Source organism: Cervus canadensis, chromosome 5, assembly GCF_019320065.1.
Source record: "Cervus canadensis isolate Bull #8, Minnesota chromosome 5, ASM1932006v1, whole genome shotgun sequence".
In the NCBI taxonomy this organism is placed as follows: domain Eukaryota; kingdom Metazoa; phylum Chordata; class Mammalia; order Artiodactyla; family Cervidae; genus Cervus; species Cervus canadensis.
The window spans coordinates 4,591,964-4,616,053 of NC_057390.1; the positions used below are offsets into that span (position 1 = coordinate 4,591,964).

A 24,090-nucleotide genomic window follows, 5' to 3' on the forward strand; every position below is an offset into this window, starting at 1 on the left:
CTATGTTAGAAATGAGCCTGCTCCGGCTTTTCAGGTCTCAACATTGCTTCCTGATGCTTAAAGACAAATGCTGATCCTTGTGTTGACTGGCAATTAGTACCCTGAATTCATCCCTCAGAGCAGTGGGTTCACAATTGGTCATAAGAGGTGGATTTTCAAAGTAACGCAGAGGGATTTAATCCCTTGATTCCCATTACTACGAGTAAGAGCTGTGAGCCTAAATCCCCTTTCAACTGACCCCAAATTCACCCCATGCTGCCTCAGAGCACCAATTAAATAATAAAACCCAAACCAAACCATGGTCAGATGTGTTTCATTTGAGAACAGAGTTTTATAATTTCCCTTATGCCAAGCAAACAAACCCATCTGATGACATACAGAAGGATTCAGTTTGAACAAAGAGAACACGCATCTCAGAAGTCTGAACATTTCTTGTGCTATTTGTTAGGAAGTTTGTAATGTTGAAAAACTGTGCTCTTCTGGGAATGGGAAGACAAGGAAATAAACTCTGGCTCCAGATTGCTGGAAATGCAGTTTATGTTGTTGGTTTTTTTTTTTTTTCCTTCTCTTTCATTAAAAAAAAGATCTCTTAAGACTCTAGTTGATTCAGTGAAATGTCAATTGCTCAGTTGTGTCCGACTCTTTGCGACCCCATGGATTGTAGCCCTCCAGGCTCCTCTGTCCATGGGATTCTCCAGGCAAGAATACTGGAGTGGGTTGCCATTTCCTTCTCCAGGGGATCTTCCCGACCCAGGAGTCAAACCTGGTCCCCTGCATTGCAGGTAGATTCTTTACCTTCTGGGCCACCACTTCTTAAAAACAGGATTCTGATGGGAACAGAGTTCAGCTGACTAGTAGGCTAAACTGCATAAGGGGAAGATAGTTCTTGAAAGACTATTGGACATTTCTTAGCCCAAACCACCTCTGAAAGAGTGCCAAGTTCAATAGTCTCTGGAGCAAGCAAAGCCAAGAACCCCACTCTGGTCATCTTTGAGATGAGGTGGTCTTCATGGTGACCAGAGCTAGGGTTCTGCTGTCGTATTTGAATATAAAGATATAGGCTGGGCAAAGTGAAATAATTGTTTTACTTCTGTTACTGTTTCTGCTTCTATTTAGTTTAATTTGGGGAGGAGAGGAATGAAAAAGGGGAGAAAGAAGAGTAAAAAAAATATGAGGCTAATAAAAAATGCTCTCACATGGAGGAGATATGTATTATGGGAAGCCACTGGTCTAATATCTCTGTCTTCGGTAGTTCAAAATTCTCTCATTTCGCTCAATAATGCTGACATTATTCCACCATGTTGGTTAGAGTTGGAAAAACCTGGTAGACACAAGTGAGGGAATTAACTTCTGTCATCATGGAATGTTGAGTAAAACGGTGTCCTGGGGCTGCTGGTTGGACAGGCACCAGTGTAGCTATTAAAATAACCCCTTAAGCTTCCGATTCAGCATTTTCTGGGACACTGTGGGTGTGTTCTCACACACATGTGTGTAAATATGCTGGGAAATGGCAAAGACAAGTAGCAAACTATACTTCCAATAATGAAAACATTACTTTTTTCCCCCATGAAAAATATCAGACTTAGTAATGATAATATGTTGGAAGCGTCATTTAAAAATTTTTATGAAACTACAAGGTCCATTCTACAGAGATTATGAACTGGGGACCAGAATGCTTATTTGAATATATTTTGAGTCTGAAGTTTCCTTGTAAAAATATTCACAGAAATTGGTGGACATTTTTTCTTTTTTTACGTACAACTCGATGTCTCTCATTTACAACATAAATCATTTAATGTAACATTTGCAACCTTAGAAAGGCAGACATAGTTAATCCAAGTCAGTTTATAAATTCCAATTTCACATGGATTAAAAACTGCAGATAAATTAAGTCACAATAATATCCTGTACATGCATTAAGGCTGGTGACTGCTAAAGTGTCTTGGGTATCTACAAACAGGAAATCACACACAGATTACTGGGTTTGGAGAGTGTCTACATCATTAAAAAAAATCTTGCTTTTTTTTTTTTTTTTGGTGATACAGATTTCAACAGTAACTCTGGAAAACTGTGAAAAATGTTATTTAAAAATATATATGTATATACTACTGCACAGTTTCAAAGATGTGGTTCATAAATAAGATTGGCTGCACTGATTAATCTGATAACAATTACTGCACTTCCGAGGTGATTTAAACACGCAGTGACTTATACTCAACATTAGGCACTGGTCATATCCTTCAAGCGTACTACAGTTTTATGGTAGCTGTACTGTACATATATATTTTTAAATGTATGCATTTATACAAACTGTGTATATTATGTATGGGATGTCAGAAATGTACACATCACTGTTATGTAATACACACATCTTTGTTGTAGATACGAGGGTACGTTTTAGTGCAGAAAAGCTCACTGCGTTGATTCCACATCTTCAATCCAATACACAGTTTGTCAACTTTTCAGATTTTTTTTCCAGTACATTTCTCTTTAGACAGTGGGTCCGACTTTCCGTTTGCAATTTGAAAGTTTCCAGAAATAACATTTTAACCGAACCTCTCTTCCCAAGCACAATTCTGCATGTAAGTCTGATCTGTGTCGAATGGTAACAAATCCCACACTTTAATCATGAATATTATTTGGGTTCCTCTCTTTCAAAGATATTTCTAACAATTGTGATCCAGGTCCATTCAGGTCATGGAGGGATAAGGCCAGTTGAACTTGTACTGAACTTCTGAAGAAATAATGTCTTCAAATAGAAGGAAATGATGATAGACATTCTACATTTAAATGGGAGACTCTCCCGAAGGATATACAGGGAAGGGTGAGCAGTGCTGTCTCTGGGGGTTGGGGCTGAGTACTTCCTACTTTACACTTGTCTGTATTGTTTGAATTTTCACCATGAGTGTCTGTTAGTTTCATAATCAGAAAACACAAGAAAGCTATTTTTACTTTGAACAAAACTAAAGAAAAGGGACCAGCAATGATCAGAAGATGCTTCCTTATCAAAAGCACTGATGCCAAAGCAAGGAACAACCACTGCCCCGACATGCTCCACCAATGAAATGAGACAGAGAAGAACGGCATGCTGTGACTGCCCCCAGTTAACTGGTTTCACGTTTTGTTGGAAACGACCGCGGCTCACGGCGTTCTGATGCAGTGCTGGGGCACAACCAGCTGGAGACAGCCTGTGCCTTTACATGTGAGCACACTACGTGGATGCCACCATGGGGCCTGGGGCTTAACGGTGGATAAGATCAGAAAGGCACCCAGGGATGCCTGAGGGACACTGGGGGGCCGTCCTTTTATGTGAGAGTCTGAACATTTCATCAGAATTCAGCAACAGTGAGTAGAACTAAGCCTCAGTCCTCCAAAAAAAAAAAAAACACCAAACAAACAAACAAAAACAAAAATGTCTTAAGTGAGACCCCAATGGGAAGGGGAGATCTAGTAATAATTAGTGAAAGGAATGTCAGAAGCACCGCAGTTGGATAAATGTGAAAAAAGAAATATTGTTAATATTTCCAGCTGCTTAAAGGCCAACACCAAATACAAATTTCACAAAGCCTTCACTTGTTCATTGAATGAATTTCAAATCGCCAAAGCTGTTCAATCACTTGCACAGTTTTGAATCAGTGCTTAGAGCTAGGGGATTACAGCAATCTGATTTCCCACCCACAGATCAGGCTGATGAAAATGTTAACATTGCAACCAAACCAGTGAGACCATTAGCATCTGATATAAGTATTTTATGTTACCACCACCTTGAAAAATGGATTATTCCATGTACCCCATCATCTGTCTTTCTCAGGCTGTCATGGGGTAATTTTGTCAAGTGAGAGGCATCAAGGTCATTATTTTTGTTTTTAAAGCATGACAAGGTATATCCTCCTTTCCAGGAGTTTTTCTTTTTTACCAATATCTTTGTATTCAAATATATTTAACAGGAACACTAAATCTAGGATATGACAAGAGACAATAAAAGAAATAAATTTCAGACAACAAAAGAAATTTCAAACACTGTAAACAAAATGTTGAAAAAACTAAAATGTAAACTTAATTAAACAAAACAAAAAAGAATCGGGGGAAGACATACACGTACCGGATGCACGGGGGCTTAAGCATGATGTTCGGGTCGCTGCTACCCCAGACAGAACCTCAATCACTACAGGGATCACCTGCTCTGTGGTGGGCAACCTGCTCATCAGACCCTGACATACATACCCCAGGTCAAAAATGCATTTAAGGTCTGCACGGCACTTTCTCCAAAGACAGGATTAGACAGAATCATTGCAGCAAACAGTTCTTGGCCTGACAAAGCAACAGACAGATTCCGAGGGAAGGGACATCCGAGACAATGTCCTCATTTGGCCAAGAACATGGGTAAGAAAGCTCTCACGGAAAGAAAAGACTTGTTGAAAAGTATCGGCTGACAAACCCACGGGGCTGCACAGCCCCTGGGGTCACAGTGGCGGGAGGAAGGAACACACGTGCCGGGGGGCTCCTGGCATGTGCGGGGGTCAGTTCCTCGCCGAGCCCGGGGACACAGCTGCTGCTGCTTCCATGTGGGTGCGTTTTCAAAGACACAGAGTTTTTTGTTTTTTTTTTTTCCCCACCAAATCTCAGGGTCAGGGTCATGGTCATCCTATTTTGGGGGGCAGGGAAGGCCCATGGGAGTCGAGTCATTTGCGTCTAACACGTTTAGTTGATAGCAGAGTTAGATAGAGAATTGGATGGAGGAGGGAAGGGACTAGACAAAAAGCAGGGTATTTGGTAACATGCAATCTAGTAAACGTCCAGCACAAAAATAACTGACTTATTTTCATTATTCAAAAACCCATTAATACAGACAATAAAAAAATAATGGGAGAAAAGGATATTAATACTGAAAGGAATCAATAGTATAAGAGCTGGGTTCATCTTAACGGGCAGTCAAGCTTTTGGTGTGCTCTATTGCACCTGGTTCACTAACCCATGAGATTTTGGTTGAATATTCTAAGAAGTCACGGTTGAGCTTTGAACTAGAAAATGTGTGTGTGTGTGTGAGTGAGTGTGTTTTCTCTAATCAGAAACGTCAGATCACTTTGTCTAGCCTGGGATGCTGGAAGCGAGACACAGGAGATGTGTTCTAGAGAACTGTTGTGTCTTACACACCTCCACCGGCAGCTTATTCCACACCCACACACACAAACACACACGCCCTGGGAGAACAGACTGCTGTTCGATGCTGGAAAATATTCACCGCCTTTCGAGAAACGCTGCGGCCGGGAAGGTGGGGAGCACAGTGTCCAGAGCGCTGGGCCGTCCTGGAGACGCGCCCGCCGCGGCCGGGGCGGCGTTCAGGCCAGGTGGGCGCTGTTCCGCAGCCAGTGGAGGCCCTGCTGGGAGTACTGGACCAGGTGCTCCATGCTGCTGTGCAGTGTGACCGGCCCCATGAGCAGGTCCAGGTCGTTGAAGAATTCTGGTGAGACAGAGAGGGTCGTCAGGGGGATACACGCTCAGCGCCCGGTCCCGCCACGTGACGGGAGCCCCCCGGCAGAGAGCGCACCTGCGTCCCGAGAGTCCCTCGACTGGCCACTTCTAATTCAAACCAATGACACCTATTCAGCCAGAAAGCAAGGAAAACTGACTTCCCCGGGTGGCACCGTCCTTCCCGCAGTGACACCTCTCACCCTGAACTCGGCCTGAAGCTCTGGCAGCCTTTACACTGTACTCAACTGTGCTAGATGCTGAGCCCCTGGGGGAGTCCGGGGCTCCTGGAGGCAAATCAGGGATGGATTTGTTTTGGCTTTGGGAGCAATCAGCTTGTATAAACTGTCTTTTATTTTTATTCTGCCGGAGGAGAGTTGATTTCCAATGTTGTGTTAGTTTCAGGAGTACAGCATAGTGATTCAGTCATATGTGAAATAACATTCAGCTTCTTTTCCCTTATAGGTTATTGCAAAATCCTGAGTAGAGTTCCCTGTGCTATAGTGTAGGGCCTTGTTCACAGACGGGTTCTGAGACATATCTACTGAGGTTGCCAGCCAATCTGTGAACCTTCTTTAGGTTTGTCCTTGCATTAAACATATGATCACTGCCAAGGCGCTATGCTAGGGGCACAAGGGTGGAGGCAGAGAGGACACCAAGATGAAGAATGCATAGGCTCTGCCATCTCAGAGACTGCAGTTTGGCGGCTGACAGAGACAAATCCATTCACGTGGCTGCCATGGTGCACTGTCCAAGACCACTGAACAGCTCTCTCTGGAAGTGAGAATCTGGGGAAAGTGTGCATATATGCATTAAATATGTATGTGTATATATATATATCTGAATATTGAAAGTGTTAGTCGCTCAGCCATGTCTGACTCCTGGCGACCCCACGGACTGCAGCCCGTCAGGCTCCTCTGCCCATGGGATTCTCCAGGCAAGCATATTGGAGTGGGTAGCCATTCCCTTCTCCAGGGGACCTTCCCGACCCAGGGGCTGAACCCTGCTCTTCTGCATTGCACGCAGATTCTTTACTATCTGAGCTACCAGGGAAGCCCGAGGACCTGGGACGAGGTTCTGAAAGGTGCTCCCGGATGTGCTGAGTGAGGTCCCACGAGGGAGGCTCAGAGAAGAGCCAGGGTCCAGGTGGCAGGGAGGGCAGCGTGGCAGGAAGCCAGGAGCAGAGCCAGGGGCGAAGGGCAGGTTGGGGGAAGCCAGGTGGACTTCAGACTGGATGTGTGGCTCTGCTGAGGGCCAGGTGGCAGCTGGTGGCACCATCTGGAGCCTGGTCTGCTCAGGTTCTCCCAAACAGGCCGTAGAAACCTTTGTACATTTGTCCTTGCTCTTTTATTCACCTGTGACATCCACCCCGACTCCATCTCAGCTACTCGACCACTATCTGCTTTTCAAAACCCTGTTCTGTGCCAGCTCCTCTAGGGAGCCTGTCCTGCTGGTCTTGGCCCCCAGCCCTGATCTCCGTGGCATCCCCACTGGGATTTCTGGGTGCACCATCCCTGAGCTGCTGTTGTGTCCCGTCTGGTTACACCATCGGTTTCACGTGCTCAGGGCCCAGCTGCCTCTCTGCCACTGGTCCTCATCTCACCGTGAACTTGTCAGTCTCGGCCTCAGAAGCATGTTACCATGGGAACAAAGCTCTCACTCAGCACTGGAGAAAGAGCAGGAACTTGGTAGGGAGAAAATTAATAACATATATACCAATCAGGGCTTCCCTGGTGGCTCAGACAATAAAGAATCTGCCTGCAAAGCAGGAGACTCGGGTTCAATCCCTGCATCGGGAAGGTCCCCTGGAGAAGGGAATGGCTACCTGCTCCAACATGCTTGCTTGGAGAATCCCGTGGACAGAGGAGCCTGGCAGGCTCTAGTCCATGGGGTGGAAAGAGTTAGACACGACTAAGCGACTAACACTTCACTTTCTTTCATAACAATGCATGTCTTAAAAGAATCTATACCTGTTGACCTCAACATTCTATTTCTACAATTCCCTCCTGTCAGAAGATAATCAGAAATACGAACAATGATTTCTATGAAGATATCTGTCATACTGTTATTCGTAATAGTGGAAGAGAGTGGAAGTAACATAAATGTTCAACAGCAGGGGAATGGTTTGAGAAACTGTGATACTTTATGACTGTATAAAGTAGCTCAGCTCCCTAGCAGCTCAGACAGTAGAGCTTCCGCCTGCAGTGCAGGAGACCACGGTTCGATCCCTGGGTTGGGAAGATGCCTGGAGAGGGAAATGGCAAGCCACTTCAGTGTTCTGGCCTGGAGAATCCCATGGACAGAGGAGCCTGGCAAGCTACAGTCCATGGGGTCACAAAGGGGTCACACGACTGAGTAACACACGTGACTGTATAACCACTATTATGACAGTGTTACAGAGCCATCATAAAGGGTGTTTTTGAACTAGTTAGTGACATGAAAATATGCCTGATATAATGTAAAATGAAAAAAAGGATGTAAAACTGTACATACACTATAATCTTATTTTGGTAAAAATCATGCATGTTTGGAGAAGACTCGACGGCATTTCAATAGAATGTTAATAGTGCTATTTCTTAGTGACAAGATTGTTGCTGCTTAGTCGCTAAGTCGTGTCTGACTTAGCGTCCGTGGACTGTAGCCCACCAGGCTCCTCTGTCCATGGAATTTCCAGGCAAGAATACTGGAGTGAGTTGCCATTTCCTTCTCCAGGGGATCTTTCTGACCCTGGGATCGAACCATGTCTCCTGCATGACAAGTGGGTTTTTTACCACTGAGCCATCAGGGAAGCCCGTGATAAGATTACTGATAATTAAAAATTTTTTTCTCTAATTTTCTGTACTTTACAAATTTAGCCATAGTTTACATACATACAAGTTTAAACATGCTTTTATGAGTAAAAACAAACATTATTTAAAAGAAATACAGCTACTGTATAGCTCAGGGAACTCTACCAGGCTCTGCGGTGACCTAAATGGGAAGGAAATCAGAAAAAAAGGGATATATATATCCACACGGCAGAAATTAACACAACACTGTAAAGCAACCATACTCCAATAAAAGTTAATTAAAAAGAAAGAAATACAGCTTACCCATAAAAACCTTTTTTTCAGTAGTAACCAGCTATCATTTGAATAGGCAGTAACATTCACGTGTGTGTGTGTGTTAAGGCACTTCAGTCGTGTCCAACTCTTCGAGACCGTATGGCCTGCAACCCGCCAGGCTCCTCTGTCCAGGGATGCTCCAGGCAAAAATACTGGAGTGGGTTGCCACGCCCTCCTCCAGGGGATCTTTCTGACCCAGGGATTGAACCTGTGTTTCTTACGCCTCCTGCATTGGCAGGTGGGTTCTTTCCCCTAGCACCACCTGGGAAACCCAGGAACATTCAGATCCGTAGCTATGTTCTAGGCACTGTGCAGGTCTTACGGTTACAAAGTTGAATAAAATGTCATCCCTATTCAAGGACCTCACTGTCTAAAGGAAAAACATATGTGTGCACATCTTTAAAGCCTGTATCTATGTCATTGGTACCTGTATCATCTCTAACCCCATCTCCATCTCTGATCTTTCCCACAGTAACGATAAAGACAGGCAAAGGCCCCGGAGGTGCTGAGCAGGGGGAGCAGTCAGGGAAAGTTCACTCAGGTGACAGCTTCTACTTCGGTGAATGGTAAGGTCTCGCGGTGACGCCCACGGATGAGGCTGCCTCCCCGAGCTGTGGCTGGCCCGCGCACGCCTCCCCGGGGTGCACGCACCTCTGTTCTCCTTGGCCAGGTTGTCTGCCATCTCCCAGTAGTCGTAGCTGTGCAGGATGCTGTTGGTGATGCTGACGTGGTTGGCTGCCATCTGGTGGATGCGCTGCGGGATGCTGACGATGGTTGATGGGGACAGGGCGCTGGCGTTGGACAGGCTCCCCTGAGAGCCCACGGAGCCGGTGGGGGACGGGTTGGGAGACATGGGGGATGGGGTTCCAGTGCTCCTGGAAGGGGAGAGCATGGAGAAACAGGAGAGGTTAGTACCGGGTGAGGTCGGGCGGCCCCTCAGGGCACTGTCAACTGTAGCGCGTTGCCCAGCTTCCTGTGTGTGTATGTGGGTATGTGTTTGGGCTGGGAGGGCTCAGTCGTGTCCAACTCTTTGCAACTCCATGGACTGTAGCCCACCAGGCTCCTCCGTCCATGGGATTCTCCAGGCAAGGATACTGGAGTGGGTTGCCGTTTCCTCCTCCATGGGATCTTCCCGACCCAGGTCTCCAACCCGTCTCTTGAATATCCTGCATTGGCAGGCGGGTAATTTACCACTGAGCCCCCAGGAAGCCCTTGCTCAGCTTCATGCAACATCTCATTTATCACCTTCACTTCGCAAAAATGAACTTACTTTCCACTGGCCCCCCATGGAGATGGGGCTTGGGCAGCTTTAGATGAATTCTGCAAGAAAACGAAAATGTTGACAGTGAGTACCATCTGCTTGAGTTTAAACAGCCCACAGTAACATGTTCTTAGGTGACCGCTGAGAGAAGTAATGGCAGACACTGTAGATAAAATGCAGGTTCAGAGAAACTGGATCTGGGAAGTTATAATTACTAAGCTATTGGCTTCGGGCAACCCCCCTCCCACACATACACTGAGAACATCTTATATTAAATGTAGGGCATATTTGCAGAACTGTTGACATACATTTAATGCCTGAAAATATATGAGACATCAACTGTTACTGTTTTAACTTACAAAGCTTTAAAGTATTTCTCTTAAAGGAAGTTGCTCTTGAACAATAGATTAAATGTATTTCCTTAACAGAGAGTGAATTCAAAAATTCTGATTTATTTAAATATTCTGATTTAGGATTTGTTGCCTGAGCCAGTTGTTTGCATCAGGCATTTAAAAGACATTTTGCCTTTGGCAAGGAAAGTTTCTAAATGTACAGAAGATTTCCTCCCTGAGAGTCCAATGAAGCTTTCTTGGACATAAGTCTGTGAGATTGTTAAGGAAAAAATGGTCTTTATAATATGGATGTGAATGTTCCCTTCCAGAAACAAGAAAAATATAATAGCCTCAGCGTGGTTCCCCAGAGACAAAATGTTTCTTTTGGTTAAAAAGAATTTTATGAAGTGGTGACTGATTTTTTAGCTTTTAGTGGAGGTGTTATCAAAATGGTAAGAAATGGCCTTACACATGGGAATTGCGCAACATTGCCTTCAGTTCTCTTTCACTACAACTGAGGTCCCGTGGCTATAAAAAACACGCGTGGGGGCAAAGTCCTGTTTTTCAGAGCCAGTTGTACTGACGAAACTTATTTTTAAGAACCAACTATCATTGTTTCCTGGTGGCTCAGATGGTAAAGAATCTACCTGCAATAATGAAGACCGGGTTCAATCCCTGAGTTGGGAAGATCCCCTGGAGAAGGGAATGGCAACCCACTCCAGTATTCTTGCCCGGAGAATCCCACGGACAGAGGAGCCTGGAGGGCTATAGTCCATGGCATCGCAGAGTCCGACATGACTGAGCAACTAACACTAATCATTGTTTCCTAAAGTTTTCATGATCTTTGAACTTTAAGTAGTATTGAAATAGCCTTTGATTTAGGGTATCTACCAGGAACTTCTGGAGGGGGAGTTCTGATCTTTAAGTTACGTTCTCTGTTCATTCTGTACAGTTTCACAGACAATCCACATACATTAAGAACTTGGATCTCTTAAAAGTTCTGTGGTAAGCTCTGTGGCTTAGAGTTCGGATTCTTTCTTTCTTTAAGTGCTTTGCTTTACTATAATAACTCCTAAGTAATAGCTCTTCAGTCAGTTCAGTCACTCAGTCGTGTCCAGCTCTTTACAGCCCGATGGACTGCAGCACACCAGGCTTCCCTGCCCATCACAACTCCCAGGACTTGCTCAAACTTATGTCCATTGAGTCAGTGATGCCATCCAACCATGTCATCCTCTGTCGTCCCCTTCTCCTCCTGCCTTCAGTCTTTCCCAGCATCAGGCTCTTTTCCAGTGAGTCAGTTCTTCACATCAGGTGGCCAAAGTATTGGAGTTTCAGCTTCAGCATCAGTCCTTCCAATGAATATTCAGGGTTGATCTTCTCTAGGATTGACTGGTTGGATCTCCTTGCAGTCCAAGGGACTCTCAAGAGTCTACCTCTACACCACAGTTCAAAAGCATCAATTCGTCGGTGCTCAGCTTTCTTTATAGTCCAACTCACACCCATATATGACTTCTAGTAAAACCATAGCTTTGACTAGATGGACCTTTGTTGACAAAGTGATGTCTCTGCTTTTTAATATGCTGTCTAGGTTGGTCATAACTTTTCTTCCAAGGAGCAAGTGTCTTTTAATTTCATGGTTGCAGCCACCATTCACATGGCTGCAGTGATTTTGGAGCCCAAAATAGCTCTTAGATTCTAAATTTTTGAAAATGATTCATCTTAAACTTAGGCACCCAAAGTAAAGGGAGATTCTTAGTGTCAGTACTTGTCATTATAACCCATGATTGTCAATGGACTAAGACAGTTACCTTTTTGACTTAGCACCTGGATACTCTACATGCATGGCCAGGCTACTGGATGGACATGGCCCACAGGACCTCCAACACAGCCGGGCCGTCAGAAATCATCTCCAAGAAGTGGAGGTTGGGGATTAAAGATCAAAAATGATGACCGTGGGGACCTCCCTGGTGGTGCAGTGGATAAGGATTCGCCTGCCAGTGCGGGGGGACATGGTCCGGGAAGATTCCTGGTCCGGGCATGGAGTGACTAGAAGCCTGTGCACCGCAGTTTCTGAGCCCGAGCGCTAGAGCCCAGGAGCCGCAACTGCTGAACCTGCATGCTGCCGTTGCTGAAGCCCAGGCGCCTCGGTCCTGTGCGCTCAGCAGGAGAAGCCACCGCAAGGAGAAGCCTGGGCACCTCAAGAAGAGCACCCCCTGCTCGCTGCAACTAAAGAAAAGCCCACTCAGTAACAAAGACCCAGTGCAGCCAAAAATAAATATAAAATGATGGCTGTGTATCTGATAAAGATTGCTGGAGGCAGAGATGGTATAATTTCTTGTTTCTATAGTCAAATGGTCAGTGAAGAGGCAAAAAGTCTCTAATAAATTATGATGTCACGTCCACTTCACAACAGAACACAGAGGTTTTTTTTTGTCTCCCCTCCTCTTTCTTCATTCTCCCAATGAAAATGATTTCATTCCCTAAAAAAGCACAGTTTCCAATTCTATCCTTTTATGTGCACAGTGCTATTCTAGTGCCTCTGGGTTCTACCAAGCCATTTCTTGTCATTTAAAATAACACCTTTATTAAAAATTAAATTAGTGACTGGAGATAGCAAAGAGGAGTTACTTCTAAGGAGCTACTTCTAAGAGGAAGCTCTGAGTGAACACGAGGAATTTATGTTAGCTATAAAGATGGATCTCCTAGGACACTGGGGTGGGTAACAGGATCTTCTTTCTCTAGGGGCTATAAAAATACTTGGACACAGGCAGGGGGATAAATTAGATGGGTTCTCTGAGCCCTGAATGCCATGAGTAGGTCGTAAATGGGGTTAGTGCAGATTTCAGATGTCTCCTGTATTAGCCCCAAATCAGTGGATTCTACATTGAACATGTCCTTGACAGGGAGAAAACTGCATACAACATTCTGCCCGTTAGCCAGACAGTACCTTGAAATAGTCGATAAGTGCTTTTGAATACTTCACAGCGTGATCCCTTTTGAGTCGAAACATCCGCCAGTACAGAAGAGCCAGGCATCGGTAACTGCGGCAGGAAGGGACAAGTGAGTGGCCCCTGTGCCAACAATCTTGTTGTTCCAATGCACTCAATGTTCATAGCATGATTACATATATATTAAGTATTTCTATACATGCATGTATGTCTGCAGGTATCTGACCTTCCTATTTGTTTGATGTGATTCAAAACTTCAGAGTTACTCCATTAAAAACATCACTTCATGTATAAAGAACATATATACATAAATAATATAAATATCAATCAATAAACAATGTGTGTACATATATAAATAAAGAATGGAAGTACAAACAGATAGCTTTATTGCGTCTTCGTTGGGACCAAGCAGCTGGCCATTTTCTTCTTCCACCACTAGAGGGCAGTCTCTCTCCACAAGAGGAGTGAGAAGCGCTAGCACAGCGCTCTGCTTTCTGGGTAAACTTCAGGGCAGAACTAATTTACTCTGATTTTCCTCGGACATCTTGAACTTCTGGCCATGGGTTTGTTGAAAGCACAGCCCTTCTACCTGTTTTTGTCATTTAAGCTGCTTTACTGAGGGAGAATGGATACATGTGTATGTATGGCTGAATCCCTTTGCTGATCACCTGAAACTATCACATCACTGTTAACCGGCGATACTCCAACATAAAACAAAAAGTTAAAAAAAACCTACTTTACTGGACTATGATTAGTTCAAATAAAGTAACAGATATGAATGTGTTTTATAAATAATTAAAAACTATGTTGGGAGTAGTTATTATTTTTATAGTTTATGTATTTGTTATTTACATACCAGTAATCCCTCTTATATAATATGAACTAATCATAGTTAATTTATTAATCCTAACATGAAAGTTAAAGTTTGAAAAGAGCATAGAAAGCATTTCCTGAGCCATATCAACTATTCCTTGGTGCTTTTCACTCAAAATTATTTGCTAACTCAGATATGGTATTGACATAGTAGAATACCAACCTAGAAAATACAACTTAATGGTCTCAAACTTTATCTTTTTATTTAAATTTTAAAATTTATTTTTATACAATTTTTAAAGGTTACTTTCTATTTACAGTTATTACAAAATATTGGCTGCATTCATTCCCTGTGTTGTACTAATACAATGTATCCCTGAGTAACAGCACATCAAACTCTACATGAAGTGGTGATGCAAAACTATCAGAGACCCTCTCCTTTGTGTCTGTCACTGTTATTATGATTACTATTACTATTTCGAGATTCAGTTCTATGACTTGCAAATCCGGTTCTAGGGTGGAGTATGAACCGTCAGAGAGAGACATTTTGGTTCCTTATCACAGCAGGAACTAACAGAGAGGTGTCCTGTAATTTGATAGAGTTGAGTGAGGTGTCCTGAGGAAATGTCATGGGGAAAATTATTGTTATTATAATCACATAATCATTATAATTTCTGTTATTATAGAAAAAAACCTATTACATGTTGATTAACATTTAAAAAGTCTTTGATTATCAAAGTGCAAGGAACGGCTCCTCAGTTTAACATGTTGAGAACTTGAACATACCGTCTTGACTCAGCCCTACTAATCCCACACGTAAAGAGACAGATGAGTCATTTTGATTGCATCCAAAATGTTAAATATGAGAGATTACATTGGGCACAATTCACATTCAAATGATTAAAACACAAACTTACCTGATATTAAAACACACACACACACACACACACACAGAATGAGTCCTTGTGTCACAGACCTGTTCACTTTTAGTCATGAATTCCCCTCATGCATAGGACAGCAGGGTGCAGGCTCTCCACGGCCACCTCTAGATATGCCATCAGTTTGGTGTTAGAAGCACTGTGAACACGTCATGCACTTTGGGACCAGGTCACCAGGTTCGCCAGTGGAGATGTACAAGGCTGGGGCGGCTATTTTAAGCCGATACGGTGCACTTACCATAATGCAGCCAGCTGTTTATCCTCTGGTGTGGCGTTGGGGCTGGAGTGGGTTTTTAGTCTCATGGCATACCTTAAAAAGAAAAAAAAAGGAAAGAAAAAGAGATAAAGCTTTCTTATTAGCCATCGAACATCTAGGTTGGTAGTTCTCTTAGTTTTTCATGGTGCTTGCGGATTTTATTGTTATTTAGTCACCAAGTCATCTTCGACTCTTTGTGACCCCGTGGACTACAGCCTGCCAGGCTCCTCTGTCCATGTGACTTCCCGGGCAAGCATGCTGCAGTGGGCTGCCACTCCCTTCTCTAGGGGATCTTCCTGACCCAGGGACTGAAGCCACATCTCCTGCATTGGCAGGCGGGTTCTTTACCACTGAGCCACCTGGGAAGCCCTGACAGTTCTTTCTTGCAAGCCAACTGAGGTTGCCCCATTTCACCTAACCATGACATTATTGTCACAACTAGAACAAAATGACTTTGATGACCATCTAGCTACTTTCTGCTTTTTAACAATACAAGTCCAAATTCTACAGATGGTCAAGAGTGTTACCTATTCAAGCATTACCCGCGTATATGGTGATGCATCCATTTTTACAAATTCTGATCCATGGCTGAGTGGCTGAGAAGATGTTGGTAAAGTTCAACCCTTTTGGACCAATCTCCAGAAAAATGTTTACTCTTTGTCTTCAGATGAATGCGTGGGTTTACCTTTTTTTTTTAAATTGTTACAAAACTCTTATTTTGACAGCAGTATCCTGGATGCATAACTAGTAGATTTTATGAACTTTACTCAATCTCACTTATTTCTCTGAACCAGCAGTCCACGGTCATTCCTTTCTCCAATAATACACCAAGTTACTTGCAGATCCTTGGAGAGGCCTGAGGCAGGCTGGGGAACCGTCAGGGAGTTCTGGGTTCAAATCCCAGGTTAGTCACTTATTAGTCAGGGGAGCTTACACAAATTAACATCTTTGAGCATCCTTTCCCTTATTTATAAAGTAAGATGAGTACATTACTGCTGATCGCATAGCATTGCTGAAGAGATTAAGTGAAACAGCATCTGTAAAACTCTTAGCATAGTGGGCTGGCTTGTTGCAAGTTGCTCAAGAAATGACACTGTAATAACACTGTCTCCAATGCATGTAGATTTGAGGTGCTTTTAAAAATTTTATTTATTTATTTTTTGATAGGTAAGACATGGATTTATTCAGATTCAGAGCAAAGCAGACTGCACAGACAGAGTGTGGGCCATCGCACAGGGCGAGTGTGTAAAAACCTATTATTTTTAATTGGAGGATAATTGCGTTACAATGTTGTGTTGGTTTCTGCCATACATCAACATGAATCAGCCGTAGGTACACTTACGTTCCCTCCCTCTTGAACCTCCTCCCTTTTCGAGTGTATCCCTTTTGTTTAGTTCTCATAGTTGTTGCTCACAGTTAATTGGTACCAACATTTTCTACTCTGCATGAAGAGTAGAAACCTTACTTCCATGTTTATGCCTTTAAGTACATTGCCTGGAGCATCAGATGGACTTCCCTGGTAGCTCAGGTGGTAAAGAACCTGCCTACAATGTGGGAGACCTGCCGGGTTCGATCCCTGGGTCCGGAAGATCCCCTGTGAAGGGAATGGCACCCCACTCCAGTATTCTTGCCTGGGAAATCCAGGGGCAGAGGATCCTGGTGGGCTACAGTCCACGGGGTCGCAAAGAGTCAGACACGACTGAGCACTAACAAGGTGCACTGATCACAGATGGTGGAATGGTTTTTGTTTCGCTCACTGAGCACTCTGCTTACATAACTCACGAGGAGGGTGGTTTATTGCATGTGTCCACAGTCCGTTGCTTATGTCGCTTTTTCTTTCCTCCTATTGGTCCGAGATTCCTTCTTTTGCCGCTTCCTTTCTGTTTGAGAAACTTCCTTTAGCCAACCTTTAAAGGTAGGTCTGTTAGAAACACACTTCATTTTCCTTAGTCTGAGAATATTTTGATTTCCTCTTTATTCCTGAAGAACGAGGTCTCCCTGAATCTAAGTGATAGTTAGACAGGTTTCCTCTTTCAGCATTGGAAGCACGGCATGCCGCTTCCAGCCCCCATGGTTGCAGGCCGCACGTCTGCTGTTACCAGAACTGGTGTCCCGATAGGTAATGTGTCATTCATCTCTCATTGCTTTCAGGACTTTGTCTTTGTTTTCAGTTGTCAGAAATGTAGTTTTGATGGTGTACTGACATGCATTGCTTTGGCTTTAGGCTGTTTGGAGCTTTCTCTGCTTCCTGAACCTGTAGGGTTATGCCTTTTGCCAAATTTGGCAAGTTTCAGTCATTACTTCTTTTGAAAAACATACTTTTATTTATTTACTGATTTTTGGCTGTGCGGGGCCACTTTTGCTGCATGAGCTTTTCTCCAGCTGTGGTGAGTGGGGGCTGCTCTCGAGTTGTGGGGTGAGGGCGTCTCACTGCTGTGGCTTCTGCTCTTGTGGAGCGCAGGCTCTGGAGCATCTGGGCTTCAGCAGCTGTGGCTCCTGGGCTCAGCTTCTCTGAAGCATGTGGGATCCTCCTGGACCAGGGATGGAACCCATGTGTCCTGCATTGGCAGGGGGATTCTTTACCACTGAACCACCACGGAAGCCCTAGCCATTACTTCTTTAACATATCTTTCAGTTCCTTCTTCTGGGACCCCAAAGATGACCTGGCAGTTCTATTGTCATTGTGCTTGAAGCTCTCCACTTCTTTTTCAGTCTGTTTTCTTGGTTGCTTAGGTTGGGGGTAGATTCTGTTTCTTGTTCTCAAGTTCATTGATCCTATCCTCTGTCATCTCCTCTCTACTCCTGTGGCCCGCCAGTGAGATTTAGATTTCCGTTACATTTCTCAGTTCCATAATTTCCACTTGGTTCTTTTCCAAAATAACTTCTTCTTCTTTGTTGAGACTTTGATTTTTTTGTTTCAAGGGAATTTGTAATTGTTTGTTGAAGCACTTTTATGATAGTTGCTTTAAAATCGTTGTCAGATAATTCTAACATCTGATTCATCCTGGTTACTGGTGTCAACCAACTGTCTTTTCTCATCTTGGCTGTGATTTTCTTGTTTCTTGGTATGATGAGTGAATTTCTACTCTATGTTAGATATTCTGGCTATTATGTTAGAAGATCCTGGGTCCTGTTTAAATATTTTCTTTTAAAAGGAAGTCATCCTGTTTAGGTTTAGCAGGCAAGTCCTAGCCTACTTCTGTGGGTTGTGGTTCCAATAACAATTTAATTTTCAGAGCCTTTGTGCTACAATTTTTTCCTAAAATTTTGGCATGTGGGATCTTAGTTTCCTGAAAAGCAATTGAACCCATGCCCCCCTGAAATGAAAGCATGTAGTCTTAACCACTGGACCTCCAAGGAAGTCTACATGGTGCAATTTTTGGTTTGAGGAGGTGGGGTTCCACTTGCCAGTGTCCCCCAGGCACTTTCTCCTTGGTGGAGAGAGGAGTTTTCTCACACTGTCAGCTGGGCATCTGTGGCAGGACCCCCCACCCCTGCCCCCAGCAGTGCTCCTGGCTCCCCAGAGTCTCTCAGTGGGGGAAGGGAGTCTCAAACCTGGTGGGCAACATGCAGTTTCAAGCAGTAAATTAATGTTATCTTCTAACTCAGATAAGAAGAGCTCTTATTTTAGTTTTCAGAGTAGCTTAAGGGACTTGACTCAATCATCTAAAAAATGGACTGTATTCTCCACCCACGCCAAGTCCCATCCCTGGTGCAGAGCAGGTGAGCATGTCAGCACCTCCAGTCGTATCTGATGGAATCAGGCAATTACTGCTGTTTGGGTTTGTTTGTTTGTTCTTAAAGTGTGAATGCCTTAAGCAGACCACGTACACTCCAGTTCACCACAGGCCCTGTGACCCGCTGATCTGTAATGTTGACTGAGTGCGTACTATGTTCTGGGAACTCCTCCCGGGGCTATGAACACATTAATGAACAGATCAGACAAAGCCCCCAAACCTCTGTGCTCAAGGCACTTGCGTTCTAGGATCCCCCACAGCACTGTGCCTGTCTGCTTCCTTCCACTTTCTTCCCTGTCTGCCTGTGGGCGTCCATGTCTGTGCCTTATTCAGAGGACGAAACATTAGAAACTAAGGTCTCCATGGACGTGGGTCTAAGCAAACTCCTGGGGACGGTGAAGGACAGCCTGGCACGCTGCAGTCCACGGGGTCGCAAAGAGTCGGACAAAACTTAGCAACTGAACAACAACAACAAGATCTCTTAAAGTAATTTTAAGTTTTTTTTTTTTTTAATATGGCAATTTCTTTTCTTCACAGTCCAAAGTACTGTACCAAATAAGAAGACAGTATGAAGGAATCACCAACGCATTGGTGTAGTAGAAATATTTTAATAAGAAAAAGGGCCGGACAGCATTGACTTCCAAAACATTCCTGAAAAGTGCATTTTGCAGATGATGTGTTCTTGATGTTGGGATGACAATTTCAAAGACTGTCATCCTTTTCTGAATCCTGAAGGAGAGTGATGAAAAACATCGTTGACTTGGGTCAATGCATACCAAGAAGATTAAATTTAGGATGATTAGAAATCTTCCAGGACTTCCCTGGAGGTCCATTGGTTAAGAATCCGCTTGCCAGTACCGGGGACGTGGGTTCCAGCCCTGGTCTGGGAGGAGCCCACATGTAGCAGAGCAATTAAGCCCGTCCTCTGAGATAAGAGGGGGCCCTGTGATGAGTGGCCCCACACCCCGTAACGAAGAGCAGGCCCTGCTCTCCACAATGAGAGGAAGCCTGTGCTCAGCAACGAATACCCAACCCAGCCACAAATAAATAAGACATTTTCCATCTGGAATAGTGAGGCATGGTAAAACACAGCTACTCTCAGGTGGCCTAGAATTCCAGAATTAGAAAAATCTCTTAAAGTTAATTTTGGGAAGGGTTATTTCATATAGTGCATATTAGACGTTATTCCGAGCAGCTGAACCAGCTAAAGACATAAAACATGACAAAGGCTCTCTCGGAACGATTAATGGATGAAATTCCCTTAATGGTTCATTAGCGACATGAAGGATGTGCCTTTCCACGCAGCCCTCGTGGAAGGCAGGCGTCTCCCGCCCATGGCCCTGCTGTGCCCCTGTCACAAAGCCTGCGTTTGTTCACCCCGTGGTCCTAACTCAGGCTGGGGGATGGTGCTCAGGTCCAAGTCTTAGACCAGAACAAGCCCAGTGCCTTTTCAGACAGAGCCTCATCGGATGGGTTTCCTTTCCGAAAGTCCCCTTGCACCTTCTTTTCCTGTTATTAAATACTCCCGAATCATTTATTGATTGGAGTTAGAATTTAGATTATAGAAATCTAAATAATATTGAATCAGATAATAATAATAAAACCACAGCACAGAGATGAAAAGAGTTCAAATTCTGCCACTTCCCAGCAGGTGAAGTTGGCAACTCATATCTCCTTCAGACAAAGCTTCCTTCCTGCCAGTGGGGTTGGAGGAGCCGTCCTCCCAACCATCGCTCACACAGAGATCAAAGGAGGCAGGCGATACCAAAACACATTGCAAGATCATCCATCTTATTTGGGGGATGAACACTGGCTCTTGGTAACTGACAGTGTGATCTTTTTCTGTCCCCCAAGAATAATTATAATAGGTATTTATTTAAAGTACTACAGTTATAGCACAGATAGTTCTACAATGTACATTTCAGGTTTGAAAGTGAAAGTGTTGATCATTCCATCGTGTCCAACTCTTTGCAACCCCATGGACGGAAGCCTGCCAGGCTCCTCTGTCTATGGGATTCTCCAGGCAAGAATACTGGAGTGGGTTGCCATTCTCTCCAGAGGTCCTTCTTGACCCAGGGACCGAAACTGCATCTCCTGCATTGCAGGCAGATTCTTTACTGTTGAGCTACCCGGGAAGCCCACATTTCAGGTTTAACCAACTTCATAAAGATACTTGAGGGCAGCCACATCCACAGATTTAGACTGCATGATTGTTTCATGATGATTTCTTCTCTCTCTTTTCTTTCCCGAATACCCTCTTTCAGGGTGTGGCTCAAGGTAGAATTTATCCTCCTCGTATTCTGTCACTAAAGGCAAGACCTGTTTCCTCATGCTCAGGTCCAGCGCTCTCTTAATATGTACCCCCTGTCATCACAAAAGCTCAGGAAGCCTTCTCGTGGCTTCTTTTACATTGTCTTTCTCATATACTGTATCAGCTCACAGTAGGCCCAGTGCGCTGAACCCGACAGCATTGTAATACCATTTTCGCTTACCCTCCAGCACCTGCTTGACATTGCAACGGCAGGCCTGCTCACTATTTTGACCCAGATGGTGTGATCTTTTCTGTGTTCACAGTGCTTATACATATATATTCTTCCCTCCACCTCCCTGCACTGCCCCCTTGCAAGAAAATGCAGCGCTTACCTGATGAGCTCAACTGTCTCTGAATACATGGTGTAAGGAGATTTGGACTCCATGGGGCCCTGTTCCATGGCATTTCCACACTCAATGAATGACAAGGCTGCTTCTGCATAGTTCAGAGCCTTTCCAAACTTTTCCACCTGGTCAAGACAGTGAACAGTGTCTTCCTCAAGAAGAGTTTTTCAAACAGCGTTGTCACAAAATCTACATACTTTGAGAAACTCGACTTTGAAGTTCCAAAGTCTTGTGAATGGAGCCCAGAAAAGGTAGAAATAGGGTATAATTCCTTCTCTAGTTATTTTCACAGATTCCTGCTGGTTTAGGGCAAGTGAGTGAATGGTTATACAGAGTTATGCCAAATCCACATCACAATCAGAATTGCACAGAACTTCACGGCTGCTTTAATTTCTATTGTCCTCTTTCTTAACTCCTAATGGTCAAATCAACTTCACCCCTTGGTCCTTGCTGTTGTGCTAAATATTAATATATGTGTAAGCTGATGGGTTTGACTCTATGTAAGAGTTTTCACATTTTTATGGTATACTCCTACTTGGACAATTTAAGGCCTTGCTTATTATCTTTTGCACTGTTTGTGACATCTATTAGGATGGCCAAAAAGTGCATTTGGGTTTTTCTGTAACATCTTACAAAAAAAAAAAAAAAACCGAAAAACTTTTTGGTCAACCCAATACATCTCCATGTCTTCGTGTAGTTATGAATTTTTCAGTTGTTTCATGAATAGGACTCCGCCCTAAGGGTGAGGAAAGAAAGGGAGAGGAGGTAAAGCTCAAGGAATGATATCAGCTTGGACACAATGTTGAACATTAATAGAACTGATTTGGGAGGATTTGCTGCTGTTGTTTAGCTGCTAAGTCCTGTCCAACTCTTTTGTGACCCCATGGACTACAGCCTGCCAGGCTCCTCTGTCCATGGGACTCTCCAGGCAAAGATACCGGAGTGGGTAGCCAATCTCTTATCCAGGGGATCTTCCTGACCAGGAGTTGAACCTGTGTCTCTTGTATTGCAGGTCGGTTCTTTATTGTCTGAGCCACAGGGGAAGCCCTTGCAGGAGACTGTAGACCGTCTAAACTTATGATAATCTTTCCCTATATCAGCTTTACATTCTTAGGTTCTCATAAATCTAAATGTATACATCAGATTCGTGGTTCCATACATTCTTACTCTCGATGGATAACACATTCTAAATTGGGATTGGATAATCTGCCAGGTTTTCAAACATTCATTCACCAAATAAAACAGAATTACAGAGACTCTTAACTACTGATCTAAGTCTTGCCTCTAAAAAAAACCCTCTCATTATTCATGACACCTTGGGAAACGGAAATGTAAGATAAAACTCTCCTGTGTTAGCAAATCAAGAATTTAAACAGCTTTAAACCTAAGAGGAGTATTTCTTGGCAGTGCTTTTAGATTAAGGAAGTCATTTCTTTCAACAAGTATTTGCTGAAGTACCCGATTCTGTGTGATTTGCACTTGACACACAAAAGCTCCTTCTAGGAACATGTATTTAGAGAGAGAAAAAATATGCACTCATGAGATAGCTCAAAGTGCAAGGGAGTCCATGATTAACTAGTGAAATGCAAAGGGGTCCAATGCCAAAGGGAGGGCAGGAGGGAGCAAATGACAGGGCTACAGGGAGGCTGGGTCCTCAGGGAGGAGACCTGAAGGGACCCAGAAGGTGACCCAGGAAGGGAAAGTATGATCTGGTGGAATCTGGGGAGCACACTGAAGGTGTGAGTATGCACGACAGTGAGAGTGTGTATGTGTGAGATACTGTGAGTGTGCCCTCTCTAGGTGCAAAGCCCACCGGCTGGCACAAGTCAGGTGTGCTCAGAGGCGGCAGGGGGCCAATGTGGTTGTAGCAAAGTGTCACTGAGAAAGGCCAGGCTGGGCAAGGAGACACGGAATGAAGAATCCTGGTAAACCTTGGACGATTCGGGCAGGAAATTTCCTGCTTTAAAATTCAATGTGACCATGCATTGGCTTCTACTGGCAACCAGACCTCTCCATCACAGAGGTCCCCAAACTTTTTGGCACCAGGGACCAGTTTTGTGGAAGGCAATTTTTCCAGACTGGAGTCGGGGGATGGTTTTGGGATGATTCTCATAAGAAGTGCACAACCTAGATCCCTCAAGCTTGCAGGTCACAGTAGGGTTCACACTCCTAAGAGAATAGAATGTTGCTGCTGATCTGACAGGAGGCAGAGTTCAAGTAGTAATGAGTGACGAGGAGCAGCTGTAAATACAGATGAAGCTCTGCTTGCCTACCACTCACCTCCTGCTATGTGGTCCGGTGCCTAACACATCACAGACTAGTAGTGGTCTGTGGCACATCAGCTGGGGACCCGTGCTCCATCAGACTGTGGGATTGTGAGGAGGAGAACTCTACCTCCTACTTCCCTTCTGTATTTTCTGATACTCTGTGATTGTTTCCCCTGTATACCAGTGGACCCAGGAATTAGCTTTATACTAATAAATGCTTGGTGGGCAACCTCAGTAGCATTGGGGAGCGTGAGGTTACAATTTATGCACCTGCAACCCTGGAAGAATAATACTCTGAAGGTCATTTGAG

The 24,090-nt window shown here is 44.1% G+C and overlaps 1 protein-coding gene and 1 pseudogene across 6 annotated transcripts in view; both read right to left on the reverse strand.

The window, feature by feature from the left end:
- Positions 1-1,775: 1,775 nt before the first annotated feature.
- The window catches only part of AFF3 (AF4/FMR2 family member 3), a 208,538-nt gene continuing 186,223 nt past the window's right edge, over positions 1,776-24,090 (reverse strand). For all 6 annotated transcript variants that reach the window (XM_043467932.1, XM_043467931.1, XM_043467930.1 and 3 more), the window contains 6 exons: positions 21,502-21,638; positions 15,104-15,175; positions 13,114-13,207; positions 9,844-9,893; positions 9,225-9,448; positions 1,776-5,461 (listed from right to left, as the gene is read on the reverse strand). In XM_043467932.1, coding sequence (XP_043323867.1) covers positions 5,340-5,461; positions 9,225-9,448; positions 9,844-9,893; positions 13,114-13,207; positions 15,104-15,175; positions 21,502-21,638 — 699 coding nt within the window. In that variant the 3' untranslated portion in view covers positions 1,776-5,339. The remainder of the gene's footprint in view (positions 5,462-9,224; positions 9,449-9,843; positions 9,894-13,113; positions 13,208-15,103; positions 15,176-21,501; positions 21,639-24,090) is intronic.
- Positions 20,034-21,443, reverse strand: LOC122441290 (annotated as a pseudogene).